Raw genomic sequence first — 18803 nt, forward strand, 5'->3', positions numbered from 1 at the left:
TAGATGAATCATGTAACCACCCTAAAGGTTCAGTTTTTCTACTTATAAATGAGAATAAAATATCTATCTCAAAGGGCTGATTTAAGAACTGTTCAAGTCAGTGCACATGCAGCACCTGACAAATGTTAAATACTATTAGCTTTTTTATAATCAAAGGAATAATTAAAACATTGCAGAGATGCATGTGAAAACTAATATAATAAATATGAATCCAAAGATGACTAAAACAAGAAAAATATGTTTAAATAAAACTATAAGGAGAGAGATACCTGTATACACACACACACACACACTCCCAACAGACACAGTAAAAAATTCTGTAGGAATAAATGATTTGATGATTTCTCTCAAAAATTTGCATCACTACATATTTTGGTACACCTAAAGCCCAAAGACTCCTAAATTACAAAGAATAAGAAAATTTAAAAGTGAACCTACTTCTGCCACACAACGTAGATAATTTCCCTGTAAATAATACCCTTGTTTAGAAGGCAGTTCATCTATACTCCACACTTGATCTGAGTAACTATCATGCTCTTCCATTATATATTTCCCTGACATAGTAACTGGAGGAAGGTTAAGACTGGCAGAAGGAGGAATGGTTGACATATCTGTGGCAGAAACTTTTGAAGTAAAACGCAGTCTGTGATTCGGCAGCTCAAATGTAAACCTGGTCTGTGCACCTGTAAGAAAAAAAGAGAAAATATTTTTGTTGTTCAGGTGCTCATTCACTCATTTCATTACTTACTATGTCCAAAAATGGTGAGTATGAAAAAAAAGTATGCATTTCCCAAAACCTATTTTTAAAGATATGAGAAGGATACTTTAAATTTGCTTAGAAAATTTTCTGTCTTTAAATATATGTAGCCCCAAAACTTGAAAAAAGCTGACTCATTGGAAAAGACCCTAATGCTGGGAAAGATTGAAGACAAAAGGAGAACGGGGTAGCAGAGGATGAAATGGTTAGATAACATCACCAACTCCAATGGACATGAATCTGAGCAAACCCCGGGAAACAGTGAAGAACAGGGGAGCCTGGAGTGCTGCAGACTATGGGGTAACAAAGAGTCAGACATGACTTAGTAACTGAATAACAACAAATGGTTACTATAAACAGTCAGCTAGTATTATTAAGCCAGCAAATATCACTTATTAAGCCTAACAGGTGTGCAGCATTGGTGCTAGTTCAGTTCAGTCGCTCAGCCGTGTCCAGCTCTTTGCAACCCCATGAATCACAGCATGCCAGGCCTCCCTGTCCATCACCAACTCCCGGAGTTCACTCAGACTCACGTCCATCGAGTCCGTGATGCCATCCAGCCATCTCATCCTCTGTCGTCCCCTTCTCCTCCTGCCCCCAATCCCTCCCAGCATCAGAGTCTTTTCCAATGAGTCAACTCTTCACATGAGGTGGCCAAAGTACTGGAGTTTCAGCTTTAGCATCATTCCTTCCAAAGAAATCGCAGGGCTGATCTCCTTCAAAATGGACTGGTTGGAGAAACACTTTAAAATGTTTTTTACTTCACAGAAAGTAGAAAAGAAACTGCCCTTATTACAAGAGTTAAAACAAGAGAAATTCACTAGGTGCAAAAACAAAACAAAAAAACAGGGAACACTAATCCACACAATGTTTTCATTGTGTGAGAACAGTTAGCAGTTGATAACTTGCCTCCTGATCCCCACTTGGTATGGAAGTAAACAGTGAAACTGTCAAATCAATTAAATTATACTCAATGAAAACATTCATTAAGTATAAAATTATATAATCGCATGTATCTTTGACTTTAAGAATAGTTAATAATGGGACCGTATTCCAAATAAGGATATGGCATGAGTTGCAGTATACTGCTGGTTCTGAACACTTAAATCAACAATTTGGCGTGTAGTTGTTCAATTATAAATATACAACCTAAACCATTATTCAGGCCAAATTTCCACATTTCCTTATGAGGGAATTAAGGAGAAGCAGAAACTTTATTAAAATCAAGATCTGTGGCCAGGAATAAATACATACCCATACACACACACACTATATAAATACATACACACATTTATTCACAAATCCTTATTGCCAAATTCAGACTTAAATTGAAGAAAGTAGGGGAAAACCAGTAGACCATTCAGGTATGACCTAAATCAAATCCCTTACACACAGTTGAAGTGACAAATGGATTCAAGGGATCAGATCTGATAAACAGAGTGCCTGAAGAACTATGGACCAAGGTTTGTGACACTGTACAGGAGGCAGTGATCAAGACCATCCCCAAGAAAAAGAAATGAAAAAAGGCAAAATGATTGTCTAAGGAGGTCTTACAAATAACTGAAAAAAGAAAAGACACAAAAGGCAAAAGAGAAAAGGAAAGATAAACCCATTTGAATGTAGGGTTCCAAAGAATAGCAAGGAGAGATAAGAAAGCCTTCCTCAGTGATCAATGCAAAGAAATAGAGGAAAACAACAGAATGTGAAAGACTAGAAATCTCTTTAAGAAAATTAGAGATACCAAGGGAACATTTCATGCAAAGATGTACACAATAAAGGACAGAAATGGTATGGACCTAACAGAAGCAGAAGATATTAAGAAGAGGTGGCAAGAATACCCAACAAAACTATACAAAAAAGATCTTCATGACCCAGATAACCACAATGGTATGATCACTCACCTAGACCCAGACAACCTGGAATGAAAAATAAAGTCGGCCTTATGAAGCATTGCTATAAGAACAAAACTAGTGGAGGTGATGGAATTCCAGTTGAACAATTTCAATTCCTAAAAGATGATGCTGTGAAAGTGCTGCATTTAATATGCCAACAAATTTAGAAAACTCAGCAGTGGCCACAGGACTGGAAAAGGTCAGTTTTCATTCCAATCCCAAAGAAAGGCAATGCCAAAGAATGCTCAAACTACCGCACACCTGCACTCATCTCACACGCTACTAAAGTATTGCTCAAAATTCTCCAAGCCAGGCTTCAGCAATATGTGAACTGTGAACTTCCAGATGTTCAAGGTGGTTTTAGAAAAGGCAGAGGAACCAGAGATCAAATTGCCAACATATGTTGGATCATCAAAAAAGGAAGAGTTCCAGAAAAACATCTTATTTCTGCTTTACTGACTATGCCAAAGCCTTTGACTGTATGGATCACAACAAACTGTGGAAAATTCTTCAAGAGATGGGACTACCAGACCACCTGACCTGCCTCCTGAGAAATCTGTAGGCAGGTAAAGAAGCAAAAGTTAGAACCAGACATGGAACAACGGACTGGCTCCAAATAGGGAAAGAAGTACATCAAGGCTGTATACTGTCACCCTGGTTATTTACCTTATATGCAGAGTACATCATGAGAAATGCTGGGCTGGATGAAGCACAAGCTGGAATCAAGACTGCCAGGAAAAGTATCAATAACCTCAGATATGCAGAAGACACCACCCTTATGGCAGAAAGTGAAGAAGAACTAAAAAGCCTCTTGATGAAAGTGAAACAGGAGAGTGAAAAAGTTGGCTTAAAACTCAACATTCAGAAAACTAAGTCATGGCATCCGGTCCCATCACTTCATGGCAAAAAGATAGGGAGACAATGGAAAAAGTGACAGACTTTATTTTCTTGGGCTCCAAAATCACTGCAGATGGTGACTGCAGCCATAAAACTAAAAAGACGCTTGTTCCTTGGAAGAAAAGCTAAGACCAACCTAGACAGCATATTAAAAAGCAGAGACATTACTTTGCCAACATAAGTCTGGCCAGTCAAAGCTATGGTTTTCCCAGTAGTCATGTATGGATGTGACAGCCGGACTACAAAGAAAGCTGAGTGCCAAAGAATTGATGCTTTTGAACTATGGTGTCAGAGAAGGCTCTCGAGAGTCCTTGGACTGCAGGGAGATCCAAGCAGTTCATCCTAAAGGAAATCAGTCCTGATTATTCATTGGAAGGACTAATGCTGAAGCTGAAACTCCAATACTTTGGCCACCTGATGTGAAGAACTGACTCATAGGAAAAGACCCTGATGCTGGGAAAGATTGAAGGCAGGAGGAGAAGGCATAGACAAAGGAAGAGATGGTTGGATGGCATCATCAACTCTATGGACGTGAGTTTGAGTAAGCACTGTGAGTTGGTGACGGACATGGAGGCCTGGCGTGCTGCAGTCCATGGGGTCGCTAAGAGTCAGACATGACTAAGCAACTGAACTGAACTGATTCACATATGTGTATATATGTTTTAAAACTATTAATGTAATTTATAATGTTGACAGAATAAGAGAAAAATATTTTAATTTTAACAGATTGAAAAATAGGATACATTTCAGAAAAAAATACAAAAGCAAAGTGCTTTTGGAGAGGATACATAACACAAAACACAACCTCTGATAAAAGCTAAACGGACTCAATGTGAAAATAAACCAAGTTATTCAGGCTATAGGAACCTAACAGATGTAAAAATGTATTCAACTTAAGTTGGAAATGGTCTCTAAATAGTGGATAACTCTAAAGACTTCAAATGAAAACAGGGTCCATGATGGTCACTCAATGATGTGTGTTGCTATTTTCACTTGACTGAATAAAAAACAGTTAATGAAATTTAAAAGTGTTTTAATTAAAATTTAAATTTTCATATAAATCTATAAAACCAAATTTGCCTTTCACCAAAATATTACTAATACTCAAATCCACTAATAAATTTTAAGAATGAATTCAAACTTCAGTGTTACCCGTCATTCCGTGGCTTCTCATTCGTCCCATCTTGTATTCTGCTTTCAGAGATGGTAAAAGTGCTGCGCCAATGGCTATACCATCTAACATGGCACTGAACTTAAGGACGATAGGCTTCTTCTCTAAACCTTCTGGTAGTTGAGGAAATTCATTTGTTTCAACAGGAGTTTGATTAACACTTGTTGGTGTTTTTTCAGAAGGTAGGGGGGTTGCAATATCTTCTTTTACAGGCTGTGGGCTATAAAGCAAAAATAAAGTTTAAATGGTGGAAAAGGGACACAAACAGAACAGCTACTAAGATTTAAATTGTATAAAAAATAAAAATTGTATAAAATTGGAATTCTTAATGAAAAATAGCAAAAAATGAACTGTGAACATGTTTTCTTTTCAATAGCAGATCATATTAAGTCTTCCTCAAACAGCCACTGAAAAATGATGATCTGGAAAAGTAAACAAGAAGTAATAACAATATAACTGGATGTTAAGGCTGTCCCAAGATCATTCATATCATTAATGTGAAACCAGAAGTTTGTCTGATTCCAGATCCTATGACTTAACCATCATGCAATTCTGTTGATTATTTGCCACTATTATTACTACCACTATGAATAATAATAACTAACATCAACAAAAACAATTAATAGTTATTTGAGTGCTTCCTATGTGCCAGGTACTATTCTTAGTGCCTTGTGCATTTCATATCATTTATTCATCAAACAAAATCCTGTGAGTAGGTACTAGTATCTTCATTTTACCAATGAGGAAGCATAACTATGAAGTTGTAAAATCAGTTCTGAACTCAGTCAGTCTGACTCTGGGCTTCCCTGGTGGCTCAGTGGTAAAGAACTCGCCTGCCAGTGCAGGAGACGTGAGTTCAATCCCTGGGTTGGGAAGATCCCCTGGAGAAGGAAATGGCAATCCACTCCAGTATTCTTGCCTGGAAAATGCCATGGATAGAAGGACCCTGGCAGGCTATAGTTGTGTCTGCAAAGAACTGGACATGACTTAGAGACTGAGCACACACGCAGGTTGACTCTAGAGTCTTTATTTTTTTTCTAACTACTCCACTGTTTGCCAATACATTCTAGTAAGAAGAAATTCCTTAGAGAATTTTATAACTAAGGCTCATATATACATTCTGGATTTCATATTCCAGTGACAGGAAAAACATGTGAGTCATTACTACTTAATCAACTAGACATGAATTAATACTACATCAGAATTTAAAGATCTAGAAAGAACAAACTGGAAAAAACAAAATCACTGCTTTAAGCCATCATCAAAAAACACACTATGTCTTTCTGCCTTACAGACTAGGAAAAAAGGAAATGTAACAAGGCAAACTTTTACCTTTTACTTAAATTTTTATTAGTTATTCATTAGTAACAGCTTTGGAGACCAGGAAAAGAGCTCAGCAGTAAAAACCCTGGGTAAAGGTTACTCTGCAAAAGTCCCATTCATTGCCTTTTAAAATACGCAAATGGCACTATCAAATACTTCCTTGAACCACGTACAAGAATTTCATATGAAGGACAGCCCAAAACCATGCACGAGACATAAATGGCCCTGCAACTTTATAAATATATGTAGTCACAAATTTCAATGAAATTAAAGGAAATAAAGATTGTTACAGTTGTAGAATTTTTCAGTTTGCCTTTTAGTAGTACCCCTTTATAATGTCCACTAATCCTTAGGCTCTCCTAAGCTTTACTGATGCAATATGAAAGACTGACAATTGCATCTGTAACACACTACTTCAACAATACACACTACTTCAATATGATTCTTCCACAATCATGTTTAGCTACTTTTCACTCGCCCCACTATCCATAATAGTCACTACTCTAGATGTAACCTCTGTCTTCCTCCAAACTACTGTTAACACAGCAAAAAATGACATGAAATACTATACAGAATCACAAAACTTGAATAAATAACTTACGCTGTAGAAGGCTGTCTGATGAGATCTGAGATCTGCTTAGATAGTTGGTGAGAACTTCGAACCATCATGCTGTGCAAGGTGGCAGGGTGCTGGGGAATATTGATGCTGATAGCTCCTACTTTGAACACAGCGGCATTGTTAGTCTTCAATCCCCTCTGGGCACTGTAGAGGGCTTGAGACTTGGCAATACTACATTTCACTACAGTTCTATTAATAGAGAAGGAGGATCATTAAAATATGGTCAAATAAAGAGAAATTTTGAAAATATATTTTGAGAGCAGGACAAATGCTTTTAAATCATTTATTGAAGTAAGTAAGATTTTTCATGCATTTAAATCATACTGAAGAAATAATATCTTCTAAAAATACTGACATACATTTTATTTTGTTTATATGGAATATTATTCTATTTCTTTAATAAAGAGTTTACAGAAGAATATCTATGTGCTTATATGGAAGAGAATGAACACTGACACATAACACATATACAACACAAAATTCCACTTTTATTTTTCCCCATTCAGAACTCCATTTTTCTTCAACTTATTTCTGGCATCTCTACAACCACTAAGAAAATATAGACAGTGAACTTCAAAAGGAAGAAAAACACCATTATACCTCTTAAAATCTAATCAGTCAAAGAAATTAATCTTATAATCAGCTAACAAGTTAAAAGAAATTAATGAAAAAGATGAAATTCAACTTGCATTTTCCATTTTTTTTTTCAGTGAGTGGCAAAGAAATGATACAAGTCCAATTCATAAAGAGTAACTACCACTTAGTTAAAAATTGGTAAGTTTTACCGGTACAGATATAAAATAGAAATACTGTCTTCCTTGGTTTCTTGTTTTTTCCTTCTAATACCTAGAAAAATGCTTTGAACATGGCAGACACTCACTGAATTTTGTGAAATAAATGAGCAGAAAGAAGTACAGCAGAAGAATGACTCAACGCTACAACTGTGAGATTCCACAGATAGCATGTTGTGAAAACCATGTATGTAAAAGTCATGGTGAAGCAGTCCTGACACAGACAACAGAAAGATTCATGTCAATGAAGTACACCACTAAAGGCCCTGTCATAAACTGAAAGCTTAGCATAAACGCTATCTTTCAAATGGGCACAGGATACTTGACAACAGAGTAAGCAAAACACACAAAGTGCAAATTTCATATTAACTACAGATCAGTTCACACATATTTATCTCTACTTAGGCTACAAAGGATTCACTGACAATTTATTTATAGTCTCAAGGACCTAAGGAATCAATGCATTACATTTAACTTATATTAGAACAAATCTTGAGAAGCGTTAAGAGTGGTTCTATCAGAAGTTTTGATTATTTACAGATAGTGAAATCCAGGTAATATGCTAACTTCAAAAATGATTACTACAGAACTATATCTGCCTTCTTCTTCAAAGGAAACTGCTTTCAAAGACTATCACTGATTAGAGGAAGGAAAAAAGTAATCTATGGAACTGTTCTAACCAGAATGATGGCAGATTTTAGAATGCTGACTAGTTACTGAATTTTGAATCTTAACTATTCTAATAATTAAATGATTCCATTTTAAAATCAATTTCAATATAAGCCAAAACACTTAGATGATGCTAAAATGCAAAGGACTTTATACTTGTGAATAGCATTCACTTACTGAATAAAACTAAGCATAAATTTACAAAGAAATCTTGTCATCATGACAGTCAAGAAATTCTACACCTATCTTACTGTTTTACTTTTATAATCTATAGAAGTCTCCTTAAATGTTACTTTTGATTATAGTAGCCTATACACAACCCTTGATTTTCAATTATACACCAAATGTCAGAATAGAAAGCGCTGACTACTCTGCTACTGCAGATCTGTGATATTACCAGTGGAAACTGTGATGTTAAGAATTTCAAGGACTCTGTGTTGCCCAACTCCAGAGGGCATCATTCACACTGGAGGCTACATAAATGATGCCCATGACTATAGCGTGAGTAATGTTTCTTGGAGCTAGACAACAGGATAGTTCTACACTGATCAAACTGAGCCAGACACTGCAGAGAATCTGATTAACTCTTGTCATACGGTACACGTTAAAGATGTAAGGAGACCCAGAATGTGGAATTAAACAATTTACAAGCTGCCAAATGAATTAACTATTCATAACTCTATTTTACGGAGAAGGCAATGGCACCCCTCTCCGGTACTCTTGCCTGGAAAATCCCATGGACAGAGGAGGCTGGAAGGCTGCAGTCCATGGGATCGCTGAGGGTTGGACAAGACTGAGTAACTTCACTTTCACTTTTCACTTTCATGCATTGGAGAAGGAAATGGCAACCCACTCCAGTGTTCTTGCCTGGAGAATCCCAGGGACAGGGGAGCCTGGTGGGCTGCTGTCTATGGGGTTGCACAGAGTCAGACACGACTGAAGTAACTTAGCAGCAGTAGCAGCAGCAGCAACTCTATTTTAACTCTTAAAAGATCTGTGCCTTAATCTGTATCATAAAACATGTAGTAAACTTTTACACAGGAAAGAAGTGGTCAAAGTCTTTTTAAACAGATGACTATAAAAACCTATAGCATGCCAGGCATGCCTCATATATGCAAAAAGTTCACAGCAAGTGACCAAGAAGTTTGGTTTGAGAATTCATTGCCAGTGCTGGTCTATTTGACAAAGTTCTGCTAGATGCACTCTGAACCTAAGTTATAACAACCACAGTGTCTAATGAGGCAAGGAGTTTTCCTCATTTTCTTTTCCTTCCTGTGTCCAGACAATAGGGCCTTATAGGTAGACCAGCCATGCTTATCCATGCAGGTTAAGAATTTGAGGATTTAATTTAGGGCCTCATTATCTCTATCTCCAACCCCACCCTATTTCCTTGACCAATCAGGCCCAAACTTTAGGGGCAGGAAAAGGAAGGCACCTCACCCATGCTGCCTGCCTCAATTCAGTTTTGCCTGAAAATCTCTACAGTGGGGACACGGAGTGTTATGATCACATATTGTCTAGTTATCTATTAAAAATCACTGGAACTGTCTTTCCTATTTGGCAATTGTACTTTATATGTTAACTCTCCTAGCAGGAAGGCCTGAAAAAGGACGGAGTAGGCCTATAAAGTGATATTATGACAGAACTACCTCTCATTTGCTTACCGATCCATCTCTGAAACCTAACAGAGTGTGCAGACAATAATTTGTAACCTAGAATCCTAATTAGTTGAGTGGATGAAGATGTGATCTTCAGTCATTAAAAAGCATCCTTTCTAAAGCCATGTGTATTTTTTTGTTATACATCCAGAGAACTCAGTGATAAAAAGAGAAACAATCTTCCCTAGCTATTACAAATACTAAAGTGGAAATCGCTATTTTTTTTCTATACCTTTTAACATGATATTAATATGGAAGAGTGGTTTCCAAAAAATAATCAATTTTCTAATTTAGTATTAATGCATTTATTCCTTATTAGTACTTTAGTTGGCTGATGAAGTGATATAGATCACAGATAATCCCCAAAAAGGGTTGTTGATTGATGATATTTTGTCTATGGCCTATTATCAATACACACTGAAATAAATCTCACTAGTTATTGATAATCTTACTAGCCTAGAACAAAATATGCAGATTTAACTAAATTTATTCAGCATACTTGAATTTTATAGAAAATGTTCAAATAAATAATCAGTGCTAAGTAACATACTAAATTGTCATGGTGGTAAGATTCACATGATAAATATTTATACGTAATGCTTGGTATAGCTCACTACCACAAAATATCAGATATACATAGGTAAAATCAAGCCAATCAAAAATATTAAAGTAAATACAGTACAAAAGCCACATATAAAATGTGACAATAAAGCAGCAAACTCTCTACATCTTAAAGACAGAATTAGAAGGATGAGCAATGTAGATATTTTCATATATTAGTGTTTTAATAATTAGTTTTGCAAACCTGTCAAAACTCTCTTGCAAAGTTAAAAATTTCAGCTTCGATTATCACATCCAATATTAATGAGGATTTGTGATAATATAAATTTTAATATTAACAGGTCTTAAAGAGCACAAAGCAACATAAAACTACAATTTTGAATATTTCAACAATAAAGCAAGATATGAATTACCAAAAAGGTAGTTCTTACCTGTGTGTTTTCCATGAATATTAGCAAACTATATAATCTATGAAAGGATCTATATTAAAGCTACAAAATAATAACTAACTACATACATTCACAGCCATGCAGATAATTTAAATATTAATATTTTATCTCTAAAACTATCCAATACAATGTTAATCACAAAGTCCATGAAAAAGAATAATAATGACATACAGAAACTCTTGTTTGGCTGTGCTTGTAGGAGATGTAGGAAAATCCTCCAGTCTACAGATGAAGATTCAAGAGAAAGCAGGAAAACAAAAAGGAAGCAAATAAACATTCATGCATAAATTAGTTACAATATGACCAATCATCTGGAAAGCTTTTATTTCCCATTTTAAAAATTTTCACTCAAAGAACTTTTTCAACTTTTTGAAGTTCCATTTCCTTTTAATTGAAACTGGAAATGAAAACCCAAAGAATAAATTCAGAAAATCTTATTAACACTATTAGAGTTTGGTAGTGAGTAATAATAAAGTTTTATTTTTTTAATGAAAAAGTTAAGGGATCTGGCTTGACCTCTTTTTTTAGAGGCAAAAAATATCAACTAATACTTAAAAAATTATTTTATAAATATGTTTTGCAAATTTAGAGACTATTTGAAGCCTTCTCTTAGCTAATGGAGATAAGAGTTTTGAGAGGATGGAGTAAATAAAACACGGGAGACATTTAAGGAAATCTGTTATATTTCTGAATAGGTTAAAGTAACCATGATACTTTAAATTCAGAGTCAACAAAGGAATCATGAAACCTAAGTCTGTGGTGACTTTCTTTGAAGCATCATAGTGAGGTAGAAGGTGTGGAGATTCAGGCACCTCTTCTTCCTGACTGTATGACTTGAAGCATTTTAGGAAAACACTCTGATCTTTCCGAATCTTGATTTATTTATTACAGTGGGGATAAAACCGCCCCAGTTAATAGGATTGTAGTGAGGATTAAATAATGTATATGAGGTTTCTGGTCCACAATAGATGCTCCTTTAGATTGTAATCATACATAATAATACCCCTCCTCCCATTCTGAATAGTCAGAAAATATCTATCTCACAACTACTGGAATTTCTGGTCTTTAGAAAGCCAGCTTAGGAAATGTGATCTGGACCATTTAAGCAGCTATAATGAAATATACTCTTTGGTTCTAGATACACAAGTCAAAACTGCCCCAGCAAGATTTACATATCCATTTCAGGAAATGTTCCCCAAGACAGTCATCATATTACCCATGTATGAAATGTCATGAATAGACCTGTAATGAGTCAATTTTTGACTAATATTTAATTTTTATAACACTGAACTAGATCCTCTATTTTGTCAATATTTAGCATGACAGATGCTTTAAGGGACAATAGCAGGACATTAACTAGTTACTAAAAATGAGCAAATTCTCGAAATTGACTAAATTATCAAAATACAATTTGTAGTTATACTATAAAACTGCTCCACTGAAGGGAAGTTAGGAATGAAGGTATATATTCCCAAGTGTATGAGCAAAGTCAATGGTTAAATGTATTGACAACTAATTAGTGATCTAAATATCATGTGTAAAGGTAATTATTATTAGAACAATTTTGGACAGATCCACAAAGAGAACATGAAAAGGTGAGAGCAAAGAGTCAAAAGAAAAGCAATATGGAATGGTATACTCACTGTAGAAAGCTTATTTATACTATTAGGAGGGTCTCATAGGCTTTACTGTTAAATACTTTCAAAGAAAAAATGGCAAGATAAAGTTTTGAAACCCAGCATGAATACTGGGTAATGATTAGTTAGTAAAATCAAGAGACAGCCTATTTTCTGATTATAATTTTGTTTTACTTATTTGAGTTATGTGAGCTCTTGCATCTTATATGTTTAGCTGAAATTTACACTGTAATCATTTTTCCTGTTACACAATCTTAAAATGTACTGGCAGTCAGTTTTTTAGGGTGGCAGGACTGGCAGTAAACCAATTTTATAAAGAGAGCAAATAATTTTTTCTGAAAAAAAATTCATTTGGTGACATTCTTAGTGATAGAATCACAGTATCTGGCAATATTATATAAACCTCAAGCCTTACTAGGTACGGGATTCATCCAATGAATTTTTAGTTCCCTATAAAACTATAACAAACAACTTTAATAATCAAAAAGACAACACACTTACTGTATATTTGGTGTAATCCCTTCAAGCAGCACAATATTAACCCCACCGATATGAGCAGTGGCACATGTCTCAGTCATCTTTTGATGTAAAACATCTTAAAATGTGGGGAAAAAAAAAAACCAACTATGAATTCTGGAAATTTAGTTGCACTTCATATTAAAATTTCATTTCATCCATAATACATTCAGTGACAAAAGATAATTTTAAAGATACAATGAAATTTAAACTATTCGAGAACAAATTTTTAAAAAATTTCCTTGAACGTTTTTTTATTTCCATCCATTCACATATATGTATGTGTTATGTGTCAAAACTGGAATAATGCGAAATATGTAGTTTACGATGCCATTCATGCATTAAAGAGCCTAATGCCATTAAATAGCCCAATGACATTTTAAATCTCAGAACTAGTAGCACAGAATATTTAGAAAAATTTTAAACCATTAAGAATAGGAAAAAACTATGTACACTAGCACTCTTGATCCATATAAATGGGAAGTTCCATTTTCTGAAGAAAAATCACCACGTAGCAATTGGCTTTCTTCAGAAAAGTGGCACTCCAGTATCAGGATGTTATCATACCTTTCATTTTTTCCTTAAGTGTAAAACTGCCATGAATCCTCTTCAGTTCCGATTCCATTGTTAGCCCACCAATGTCTGCCTCCAGGTGTGTGCGGTTCACCATGCCAATGCCAAACACTATCAGAGTAACATGCTGAGGTTCAGCAGTTACCAAACTACGTTTCCTCTTGGTCACACTAGTATTGTCTTGTTCATTCTCAAACACAACTTTACATGTCGGCTCTGTAGGGCTCCGAACTCCTTTAAGTAAATGGAAATATGTGGGCTTAGATACTGCAAAATGGAAGGACGCTACCTTGCTTTTCTTTCCTTTGCACTCCAAACTAGCCCTCTTTGTCCTCTTCTCCACCAAAATGATTTTTGAAAATTTCCACTATTTTCCCATGGTCATATTTGAAAATAAATAGGAGACTCAGGTATTTGAAAGCAGGTCTATCTGAATTCTTTAAGAGCTGACTGTGTAAAAGTTAGAAAGGATGGGAAAAGGGGCAGTAGAATATCTGATCACCATCACTGCTCTCTCTCCTTGGTGACTGCCAATTCTATGCTTTCAGTTATCCATTTCTTATAACAATAAGAATACATGATGAATAACCGGTCTTTTTTTCTTTTTAGTATTTTTTTAGTATTATTGCTGTTCTAAACAGATTTTTTTAATATAAAAATATCCATTACCTGCTGGTCCAAATGTTTCTGAAGATTTTTCCAGTATTCCTGTTGGATCAGAGATAAGTGAATAGAAGTTAAGCAATTTATACATATTCTGCCAGCACTCAGCTGAAGGCTCGCTTTGTTCTGATACCGTAATTGAATCAGAGTCATCCATGTGGATAGTCATATGATCCACCACATCTTTTGAACCTTTCCTAGACACTTTTGAAGTTCTTCTTTCAGATCTTCCTAATGAATTTTTGTTTCGAGACTCCTTTTTGTTATTCTCGTTGTTGGTCCGTTTGTTCTTTGTATTATTTACTCTATTGCCACCGTTAAGACTTCCCCTAGAACTGCGGCTGAAGTCGGATGAGCGGAAGTCCCGGTGTTTTCTGGTTTTGAAAGTAGGTGTTGGGGAAGCTGATCCAGCTGTGTACCTGCTAAGTTTAATGTCAGTCTGAGTCGCTTTGATGTCGTCTATCATTGTACTAAATTGATGAATGAGACGAACTAAAGCCATATCTACATGCTGGCTTATTGACTGACAGGAAATAGTAAAGTTGCAGTGAAAAGTATTATAATAACGCTTATTGAGATCATGAAAAGAAAGAGCACTGGTAGAGTTCTGAGGGGTGCACACGGATTTTTCCATTACAACAGCGCTGATGCTAAAGGTTTCCAACATCAATGCCGGTTTGAACTCAAGTGGAGGAAGATTCACATGGCCTTGCCTAAAAATGTGGAAAAAAAAAAAGAAAATGACAAGGTTTTCTTTCTTTTTCCCCAGAATCATAGAGTCTTTATTAACTTGTTAGCAAAATAATCTCCAAGGTGAAGTATGTTCTAAGTCAACACACTTCTTATTTTTACAAGTTGGAAACTAGGCCTTAAGTCTTCTTTCTTGATCTTATTCTACGTCGAGTCCAAATCACACTTATATACAATTCAGTAATTTTAAAAATGATTAAAAATGGGTGGTATGTGTTAGTCACTCAGTCATAAATGGGTATTTTTCCAGAGAAGACATACAGATGGCCAGCAGGCACATGAAAAGATTTTCAACATCACTGATTATTAAATACAAATCAAAACAATGATGAGATATCACCTTATGTATGTTAGAATAGCTATCATCAAAAACAAGTGTGAGAAATAAGAAGTGTGGGCAAGGATGTGGAGAAAAAGGATTCTCATACACTGTTGGTGGGAATATAAATTGGTATACCACTATGGGATACAGTAGGTAGAGATTCCTCCAAAAATTAAGATTAGAACTACCTTATGATCCAGTTTCCTTACTTCTGGGTGTTTTTCCAAAGAATACAAAAACACTAATTCTAAAAGATATATGTACCTCTGTATTCATCACAGCATTATTTACAATGGCCAAGATATGAAAACAACCTAAGTGCCCACCAATGGATGAAGAAAATATGACAGACACACAAAGTGCACACACACACAGAATACTACTCAGCATAAAAAAACAATGAAGTCCTTGTCCTCTACAACAACATGGAGGGAACTTGATGGCATTACGCTAAGTGAAATAAGTCAAAAAGAAAGACAAATACAGTATGATTTCACTTGTGAAATATAAAAAACAAAAAGCAAACAAGATAAATAACCAAACCAAACCAAACACACACAGATACAAAGAACAGAGTAGTGGTTACCAGAGAGGTAGGTGCTGAGGTAAGGGAGGGGAGAACAAAATGAGTAAGGGAACTCAGATGTATGACAAAAGGAAACTAATCTTTTGGTAGCAAGCATGCTGTTGTGTATACAAGAGTAGAAACAGAATGTTGTGTGTGTATATATATAATGTTATAAATCAATATTAACTCAATAAAAATAAATTTCCAGAAAGTAAATGGAGTTATAAAAGAAAACAACTGAGTATGAAAATGTTGGCACTTCCATCTAGAAACTCTAGGTATGCAGCTCATGGAACTCAGAGAAGGCAAACTTACTGGCATAAAGATGTGATCATGACAAAAGGGATGAAGCTATCCCAAAGAAAGTGATGGGGGCTGAAAAGAACTAGTGAAGACATTTTACGACACTGAAAGTGCAAAGCTAAAACACTGGAAATTGCTTAGAATGGAGTATGACATTTGCCAAAGGACAGAAAAGATGCTCCTTCTGTGTTGTAAGCTACATGATGTAAGCAGACAAGGACTATACAAACTACCCTCTAGTTTTTAAAAAAGAAAACATTTTAATTCTCAAATGTTTCTAATGTTTTAAACTGTATGCACAAAACATCAGTTTTATTATATTTTTTATTTTCCTATACATGTATAATAAACAGTAAAAGACTTTCTAATATTTTAAGAAATATTTTTCCAGGTCACAAAACAAAGGTAATTTTCCCCATTAATCTTAATAATCATTAAGGTCACTTCTGCAGTATTTCAGCTTGCCTGGTTACTGTTATAGTACCACACTACTGTGAAAGACAAGGCTATACTCTCAACATGACGTCTACTCTGTTCTTAATGGAAAATACTACCTGCTACCAGTCAACTCAGAAAGGAGGTCAGGAATAAATTCTAAGAATAATATATAAAATTAATCCATAAGATCATAAAATACTACTACAACAGTAAATAAAGTATATTTATCAACATATGTGCTTTGGCTGACCCTGATACATGTAATTTTCATGGCTTCCCTGGTGGCTCACTGGTAAAGATTCCACCTGCCAATGCAGAAGTCATGAATTCAATTCCTGGGTCGAGGAGATCCCCTGCAGAAGGAAATGGCAACTCACCCCAGTATTCGTGCCTGGGAAATGCCATGGACAAGGAGCCTGGAAGGCTATGGTCCACGGAGTCGCAAAACAGACATGACTTAGTAACTAAACAACAACATACATGTACTAACATCTTACAAAAACATATCTAAAAACAGGTCTCACAACCTAGTGATAAAATCAACAAATTATTAAGAAAACGTAGCAACTATTTCTGTTAAGCGGAAGTTATCTTTTCATTAGGCTATTAAAATTACTTCCACATAAGCACTAGAAGAAAGCAAAGTTAAAAAGCAGATATTACAACTTTTGTACAAATTTTTACATATAACCAATAATAATGCAAGACACCTTCTTGCTCTTTTGCCTTTTCTCTCTTTGGCCGTGTCTGAATCCACAATATCTGCTCTAAGGCAGTCCAAAGTCCCTGAAAATGAAAGGTGTTCTCCGAAGTACATTCGGTAGCAGAGTGGCATTGTGTCCTGTGACTGGATCCCTGTATGACTCAGAAGAGGTTTGAAAACAACCTAAAAGATATAACACATTTATATTAGCTCAGTTTATAATTCAACATTTATTGTGGCTATTTTTCTTACATATTATCTCAGTACATATTATTACTATACTGTGAAGGGAAAAAAAGGCCTTGAATAATAAATATGTTCTAATTTTACTTAAAACTTAGTATTTTTGAGCACCTACTATGTGCCAGCCATCTTCACCTTAATCATAAATACAAAGTTCCTTGATTGTGCTTGAGTGAAAGTACAAGGAAAATAAAATTAGTTTAAATCATTCTACTTCTTGTTTTAAAAAAGGCATGGATATCTACTGTGTTTCCATAAATATCTGCTATAAAAGGTTCAGAAAAGAGCTTATCAATTTGCTGTTAATATAAAAGCATTTTATATGTTGTATTTTTAATAGTTGATCGATTTTTAAATGGTATCCCTTGGTTGCAAAAGTCATTTAACATTTGCTGACAAAGAACTTTCACATTTTAAGTAGCATATATGCTGTGGAAATACATCACCCTGGCTAAGTCTCTAGTTAACTGAACCTCATAGTCACTAAGTGCTAACCCAAATAAAAGCAACTCTGTATTCACAGTAGATCAGTAATAATAATCCTGACTACTCATTCTCTGCTGCATGGTTCCTTTTCCTTCTTCTACATCCTAAACTGCCTTCATTGACTCCCTTCTCTTTTTCACCACACATTCTCTTTTCCTGAGCTTAAAAAAAAATCTGTCAAAATGGAGATGTGCCATTTTTGCAGTGAGCCTCCAGTCTACATTTTCACTTGTCTCTATGTCACCTCATTTGTTTGTGCTTAGGAAGACAGGCTACTTACTACTCCTGTGAATGCCTGAAGGTCTATAATGACAGAATTCAAACAATTCACTCTACACTGGAAATTTAGGGAGAATTTTTCTCTCCCTTGTATATTTGCTTGGCATACGCTTTCTTGGGTTTACTCTTTCTTGGATTTGATCTTTCATCCCAAAGGAAACACTCTTCAAGGTTCAAGCCATCCTCCATCTTTCCTAATCTTTGTTATCTGTATGACCCCTAGTTAATCATGCAAACCCACCAGTCATTTTAGTTCTTTCCTTTTCCCATCCCAGATTACCATCCTAAAAGGCTTCTCTGGCCATGGAAATAACCAATGCTTTAATTCCGAAGTTAGGGGACTTCCTTTTTCTCTCATATTCTTACCTTAAACTCCTTTTCAGCAATTTCCAAGACTGCATATTACATCTTATCACCTCACTTATCTTGCTACATCTGCTTTGGATTAATCCTCTTCTATTCCTGCTGCTGCTACTGCTGCTAAGTCGCTTCAGTCATGTCCGACTCTGTGCGACACCATAGACGGCAGCCCACC

General features: G+C 35.4%; 1 protein-coding gene across 1 annotated transcript in view; it reads right to left on the reverse strand.

The window, feature by feature from the left end:
* BLTP1 (bridge-like lipid transfer protein family member 1) overlaps positions 1–18803 on the reverse strand; it is a 186021-nt gene that overhangs the window by 60533 nt on the left and 106685 nt on the right. The window contains exons 44-51 of the mRNA XM_052654644.1: positions 17268–17443; positions 14183–14889; positions 13508–13747; positions 12926–13019; positions 10959–11009; positions 6642–6848; positions 4699–4937; positions 439–683 (exon numbers count right to left, since the gene is read on the reverse strand). Coding sequence (XP_052510604.1) covers positions 439–683; positions 4699–4937; positions 6642–6848; positions 10959–11009; positions 12926–13019; positions 13508–13747; positions 14183–14889; positions 17268–17443 — 1959 coding nt within the window. The remainder of the gene's footprint in view (positions 1–438; positions 684–4698; positions 4938–6641; positions 6849–10958; positions 11010–12925; positions 13020–13507; positions 13748–14182; positions 14890–17267; positions 17444–18803) is intronic.

The sequence above is a fragment of the Budorcas taxicolor genome, chromosome 17 (genome assembly GCF_023091745.1).
Source record: "Budorcas taxicolor isolate Tak-1 chromosome 17, Takin1.1, whole genome shotgun sequence".
Lineage (NCBI taxonomy): Eukaryota > Metazoa > Chordata > Mammalia > Artiodactyla > Bovidae > Budorcas > Budorcas taxicolor.